This window comes from Rhea pennata, chromosome 1 (assembly GCF_028389875.1).
Source record: "Rhea pennata isolate bPtePen1 chromosome 1, bPtePen1.pri, whole genome shotgun sequence".
Lineage (NCBI taxonomy): Eukaryota > Metazoa > Chordata > Aves > Rheiformes > Rheidae > Rhea > Rhea pennata.
The window spans coordinates 71,600,407-71,607,609 of record NC_084663.1 but is presented as its reverse complement, the minus strand read 5'-3'; the positions used below and the strand labels follow the sequence as shown (position 1 = coordinate 71,607,609).

The 7,203-nt window shown below is 32.5% G+C and overlaps 1 protein-coding gene across 2 annotated transcripts in view; it reads right to left on the bottom strand.

Moving 5' to 3' along the window:
- Positions 1-1,421: 1,421 nt before the first annotated feature.
- AEBP2 (AE binding protein 2) overlaps positions 1,422-7,203 on the bottom strand; it is a 50,157-nt gene continuing 44,375 nt past the window's right edge. Inside the window, exons 6-9 of one of the 2 annotated variants that reach the window (XM_062570446.1) lie at positions 7,109-7,176; positions 3,149-3,262; positions 2,823-2,889; positions 1,445-1,527 (exon numbers count right to left, since the gene is read on the bottom strand). In XM_062570446.1, coding sequence (XP_062426430.1) covers positions 2,835-2,889; positions 3,149-3,262; positions 7,109-7,176 — 237 coding nt within the window. In that variant the 3' untranslated portion in view covers positions 1,445-1,527; positions 2,823-2,834. Of the gene's footprint in view, positions 1,528-2,822; positions 2,890-3,148; positions 3,263-7,108; positions 7,177-7,203 lie in introns of both variants that reach the window. The other variant, XM_062570453.1, reaches the window with a different exon arrangement.

Sequence of the window (7,203 nt, the reverse complement as noted above, 5' to 3'; positions counted from 1 at the left end):
TCCTCCCCAATAAGGAGGACTAATTCTGCAGTTTGACTGCATATATCCATACAAATTTTACATATTAGTTCCTTCCAAGATCAAGGAAAAAACTAATTTCATTTTCACTATTAGAAAGAAGCGCCATGAATTAATTATGAGTACTATTCATCCCTCTAAGATTTCTGGGAAGGATGTTCAATGCATTTTCGTTCTTACAACAGATACTAACAGTAGTATATAGTCCCTTAGATATGTAAAAGAAGGTTTCTTATTGTTAAGGAAGGTGCTTTTTTAAACAATTCTTCTGGCAGCACTAGTGAATTACAATATCCTTCAATATTATTTCTACCATAGTATATACATTTTAACTTTCATGCTCTAGAAAAACATCTACAGTACATTTCATGATATAAAAATATATTACAAATCTGCTGAAATATTTACAAGCAATGTCCTATTATCTATATGCAACATTTTTGTCTCCATACAAAGACTAACAGGTTAGACACATCTCTATTTGTCAGTTAAAAAAATCCATGGCTTCTTGCTTATTAAGCAAGAAAGTGATTTTACTTTCCTTTTCAAAGCCAACTTTGGTGCATAAAGGATTGAATTTCTAGATTTTTTTTTTAAAAATACCATTTTTTTTACATCTAGAAAACATCAGGCCAAATAAAAAAAGTATACTTTACAAGCGAATGGGGATCCTAAAGGGTCAAAAAAGTAAAATAAAACACCAATAACACTAATTGCTTAAGTAGAGGTTTTTCAAAAACCGTCCATTGATGCGGATCACATAAAAGTAGATCTCATTAACATACTTTACTACTCCTGAAAAGGGGGTCAGACATACTGCAACACTCGTTAACATCTTTAAACTGTACTATATGTATTCTTAGCCGTTTGGAAAAGACAAGCATTCCATCAACATATGTTTAAACATTATAATTCAACATATCTCAGAGATCTGCAAAAGGACACAAGATTACAAATGACAAATGATTACTATCCACCATACTGAAAGGGCAACAAGATAATCCCTTGGTAGCTGTTTTACTGTCTGGGACGCGTTATAGTTTGTTATCATTGACAAGAAACCTAATAGCATGTTAACAGTTCTTGTGACAATTATGAGTAAATGGTGATGGTTACTTTTTCTTTTCATCAAATATAAACTATTGTATTCACTAAAGAAAAAAGCAGCTTAAAGAAGCAAGCATGCAAAGCCTTTTAGTTGTTCCACTAAGTTGCCAGAAGAGTGTTTGCTCAGTCTCCCACTGTACCATTCCATGAAAATGTGGATATACAGTAATATATTAATATATTCCACAGAAGCATCAACTTCATTCACAGAATGTTTACACTAAGCATAAATATTTATCAAAACAAAAAAAAAAAAAAAAAAAAAAAACAAAAAAAAAAAAAAAAAAAAGATGGGATTTGACTAATGTGCAACTTTATTTCTAAATCCATTGTCAGTGACTAAGACTGCAGGTGTCCCCACTTGCTTGGTTTTACCTCTTCAATCTCTTCTGGGGCATTGTTCTGTAAGAGAAGATAGTGTGATTTTACATAAAAACCCTGAAACAAAAGTCTAAGTCAGCTAAAGTGTACTACGAAGTCATGATTATACACAATCTACTTTCATTTAATATGATTAAAACTGAAAACCATTTTATGTGAGCCCAAATTAGCATACATTAGAGACAATTATTATTTCAAACTTCCTACTGAAGTCATCATTGAATCATAAAATCAAGAGCTGTGTCTGAATTCTCTTAGCTACTTTTTCCCTATACAAAGTTTTGGTCTTCACCTTTATTTCTTTGATCTCATCTATAGCTGACCCCAAAGCTCTTTAATGACATGCTGATCTATACTGCTAAAAATCTAATCCAACAAATTATGTGAAGGCACCTTAATTTTATTTGGAGAGGAGGCTCATTTTTCCCCAAGTATTTCATCCCCCAAATCATTTCATTTTTATTTTAAAAGGTTATTTTATCACTTTCAAATAAAAACAATCTATCAAGTTCTGCAAAGGTAATCAGTATAAAGACAATTAATACCTGAATTAGGTTATAAATCAGCCACTATGTTTAAACAGTTTTAAAAATACACAATCCAATTTCCCTGTAACATTTTTATGAAATACTGTTCAATAATTCACACTAAAGTAAGTATTTCAAATACTTACATTTATAAAGACATCACATTTAGTATAATGATTTATCTTTTTATTTTAAACCAAGTTTTCATTAATTTAATTAGTGAAATACACTCAGTAGTAAAGGTGAACTGAAAGGCTTATTACATGTCAGGACCTCAAATTTGTGTTCTGTGACACTAGGTCATCAGATGTTATGGAAGAAATATAAGAACACTGAACTATAGTCATGACAGAAAAACTTTTTCCTCTCCATTTTCAAATATCTTAAAATAAGCCTATAATTACATTCTGTTAACATCTTCAGACCTTCAAAAAAAATAAAACAAATAAAGCATTTCAGATTACCTTTAAGAACTGTACACACACAGAACTGTGGGTACTGACAATTACTTGAGAGCAGTAATATAGAGGCAGGGAAAAAAAAAATCAGGAAATTATTAGAAAGATGGATTGGAAGCCAACCTGAAATCCTAAAAACACAAATGCGAATGCAGCTTAAAGACACGTGACATGTACCATCCCTTTTTGTCCCCCTCTAACGAATCTTGTAGTAAAAAAAATAACAGTACTTGTATACAAGTACAGATTTCAAGGTAATACTGCATGTATTACAGCTGAATATAAAATATGTAAAGATAAATTTGGACTTTAAAAAAATTGGTATACAAACCAGTATGTGATCTTAACAGAAGTGATCTTTCAGGATTCCACTGTATGTACCTCCTTTACTAGAATTTCTGTACACCAAGCACAAAAAAGTAAAATACACTTGGTAAATACACATTCCCCGTTTCTCAGTAACTAGAGTTCAGTTCAAGAAGTTAAGTAATTCTGAATGACTTAAGACCTCAGAACTTAACTACTGGACGCTGACAGGATGGAGGCTCCGTGTTCTGATGTATAATGCATTAACAATCCTGATTTTCCAACGTCAAAAAGTTAAGTGAGGCTTAAGACTGTATTTAAATAAAGAAAATTTCAAAATTAAGACATTACCTGTATATGTTTGGGTCCAGAAGCAAGGCAGTATCTTTTGGTAGTTTTGATAAATGAACTACTTTAGTTTTTAATTGATGTCGCTCACTTTCATTTACCCACACATCAGGCAGACTATGAATAAATAAATAAAATAAAAATATTCAAAAAAGATCAACCCTTTTTCTTACCATAAAATTATGTGGTAAACTAGCACATATGAAGTTTTTAAATGTGATCTTCACATTTCACTGGTTAAAAAGCATCTTCACTGGAGTGAGGAAAGGACAGCCCATCTTTACACGTTATACTTCAAAGCCTTTCAAGTTCATAAAGTGAAAGAGATACTAAACAGAATTAAAGTTATTCCAGAAACCACTAAACCAAAAATACAGTGGTAATGGCACTACATTCTCTATTTTAACACTTCAATGTGAGATAGTCGGAACAAATAGATCTTTGAATATAGTTCACTATTTTGGATGTAGAATTGTTTGATGCCGTCAAAGTGTCAAGAAGTAAATGAAGGCTAGAATACTGCAAGCACTGAACATTAGGCTAGAATAATTTGCTTGCTCTATACATTCAAAGCTTTAAGTGCTTAATGTCAGAATGCTCCATCTTTGCTGAAGTTAATTGTTCAATTATCTTCTGAGGAAATTCAGATAAACACCATAAAGTATTTTGGTTATGTACCATTTCTCCTTGTGAGATGGAATAAAACTCTGCCATTACACAATAAAGACAAATGTTATTTCAGTGCCACTTGCAGTAGAGCTTGTGGAGGAGGGCTAGTGGTAATGTACACCAGCCTACACTTTGTACTTCAAGGCCTGGAAACTAAATGTCTGCTTCAGAGTGGCTTGTTGCACTGCTGCAGCTTTTACCACGATCATTTTTTTTTTTTTTTTTTTACGGTTCTACTAAGGTTAACACCTTGACATCGGTGACACATTGTTAAAAGGGGCACTGGGCAGAGGTCTTGACGGCCTTTTCCCTCTTTCCAAGAGCAGGCACTGACCAAGGCTGTGCAAAGCAAACAAGTGATCCATTTGCTTCCACTAGTGGGAGAAAAAAAAAAAAAAGTTATTTTAAGTACACATAAAATGAATATTTTAAATGACCTAGGAGCCAAAAACTCAGGGAGGAAAAAAAGTTTGAATTAGTAATTTAAAAATGGTTATTTTTTGAAACAAGTTTCAAATTGAAGAACCTAACATTTTTCAAAACAGCAAAAATGAATAGGTATTTTTCTGACTGAAGTTGTATGCAATTTTACAAAGTTCGGAAAAACATTCAAGTGAAACAATTCTTCAGCAATAAGTTAGCTGCAGCTCAAATTCAGTTTTTTGGTTAAGCCTCCCAAAAACATAATGAGAGAGAACTTCTATCCTGGTGTCTCCAGGAATACAATAATACAATTTCCCCTTTTCCTTTGAATGTGGAAGAAAAAAACTGGAGGCAATCTATAGTGTCACTGAGGTTTAATATGGATCATGAAAGGTGAAAAAAAACTGTCTTTTCTTAATAATGGGGAAATCAGTTTTTTTCAGAAATTATATTGGGCAGAAAATGCTGTAAAAAAATCTGGAAGACATTTCAAATATGCTGAGGATACAAAAGGATACAAACTAACAACAGATAAGAAAATCCTTTACATACAAGACCAGCAACTCAGGAAAGGGAATACTTTCATAAAGAGCTCAAAGAGAATAAATATCTACTCTAAAAAACTAAAAAGCTATTTCCTGCTTTCATAGGAAGAAAATTCTTCTCTAGACTGGTACCTACTTTTCTTGAAGAAGTATTTAAGCTACAGAAAACTAGGAGTAGTTTAACAGTTTCTCAAAATGACTCAAAGTAGAAAAAGCTAAATCATTATTATTCCATCTGAAAGAGTGATGAACAGCTCACAACAATGGAAAATAATCATCATAATTGCATTCAACTTTTCTAAAGCATGAGTAACTTCACTGTGTAAGACAGATGGATAGCATGAGCCATGATACATTGTATCTGCTGATCTTAACTGCAATGGTCAAATGAAAAGGAGTCTACTGAAAACTCAGCGGTTCAAACCTAAGTCATTCAGCACAGGAAATGTACCTAACTACCCCTCTCAAAACCAAGAAATATCAGTATTAAATATATTATTCTTTTAAACTGTCTAAGCAGCATCTACAGTCTCTCATGGATGCCCAACTTCACTGAACAACCTGTCTTCTCCAATGTACAGGTTCTAAAAATGTATTCTTCTGCATGATCAAAAAGCTGAGTTGATTTTCTATTAAAAAAAGTACTTTGAAATATTCAATTTGCTTCTGATGTTCCAAGGGTGTTTTATGCTTAAACCTTTTAGGATGCAATAATCTTTTTCTGTAATATTTTAGTAAGAATAATTTCAAAATAATTACATACAATGTTCAACTGTCCTAAAAGGCAGTAAAAAACTGCATCTTTTACTAGAACATTTTATTAAGCCCTTCCCAAATTGCTTGAAACTTGCAGAGAATAAACAGCTAATGATACTTTAAAATGACACCAAGAAGTCAAACATTCCTGCAGATCACTTACCAGCAACCTTGGTCCTCTGCAGATAGAAGTTGCAATAGATTCAGACTGCTGAGTTCACACTACTGCACATGACTAATTTAGGAAACTACAAAACTTAGTAATTTAAACCACTTCACCTAAGCAAAAGGTACCAGAGTTCTATTATACAAAGGCTTTGTATCACCTTCCCACTCAATCATTTAAATGATAACAGTGAATCTGAAAAGTTCTCTAGTTTTAAAAGGTAACTGGACAAACTATAAGTATTTATCTTGTATAATTATTTTCTGTGCAGAAAAATCCAATATTCCTCCTGAAACTTAATATATCCCTATCTAATGACAGGGATCTCTTTCTAGTAGAAGTAAAGTTAAAGGAAGAATTTCTAAACTTACACGTCCTGCCTAATTATGCAGCTATTTATCTTAGTGTCTGAGCTTAATATCCCAACAACTTCAGCTGTATGCAGGAGCATAGCCCCAAGAATGAATATCTATTATAATTCTACTTACCTTTAGAAGAAAAAGTAGTTAATTCCCTTAAAACTTGTGGAAAACATGGATCACACAATACTTGCTAAACTACTCTCCTACTGGCTCTCCTAATAATGTTAGAACAAAGTGGAAACCAAAAATTTATTCTACTTTTCCATATAATTAAAACCTTAATATTTGTACATAAATTCTTTTCTTATTCGGGAGTCAGAAAAACAAGATCTCAGCAATATTCAGCAAAGTAGATGAATTATTTTTAAAGTGTTTGACAATACTGCAAATGTCCCAAGCCAACCTGAAGGTAATACCTTCATCTTACATTACATATGAAGCTATTCATTTGGAATAGGGCAAAGCATTGATAAACCAAGACAAAAAAGCAACCAAGCATGTTGGAAGAGAATTCCAGACTTCAGTGAGAGAAGCCAAAGAAGCAGCAATATGGGACAGACACTTTAAGCATTAACTGTGGGAAATTTACTGTTAAATTTTGGCACCTACGTTTCTTGCCTTTCAATTGTAATGCTGCTGATTACAGTTCTGTTCCTAAAAATATTTCAGAATCATGATGAATCGGTGGGGGGAGATGTCTTGATGATAGATTTCCTTATGTAGATAGCCAGCAAATCAACCTGAACTCCCCATTCAATAACTAGAAGATCTTGCTATTAATATCTACAGTTCAGTTTAAAGTTTACCTGAACAGGTAGTGACAGAGTTTACAGACTTGGCAGTCAAAGTAAAATTAATTGAAAGTAGAATAGTGTTGCTTATTATTTTTTAAACTTCTAAACCACTAAAAAGAAAAAGCTAAGAATAAAACTTAATTTAAATATTAAAAGGAAGGTATAACATAATTTAGTGATAGACAGCACATTTACCCCCTTGTAAATTCTTCCCCATTTAAATGTCGCATCACTAGCAATATACTCACATGTCCTCTGGTGTCCAATGAAGTAAGAGTTTTATTTTTCCAGAATCTTCTTTTCTTTTAGCTATTACCTGATAATAATTATAGAAATTTTAATT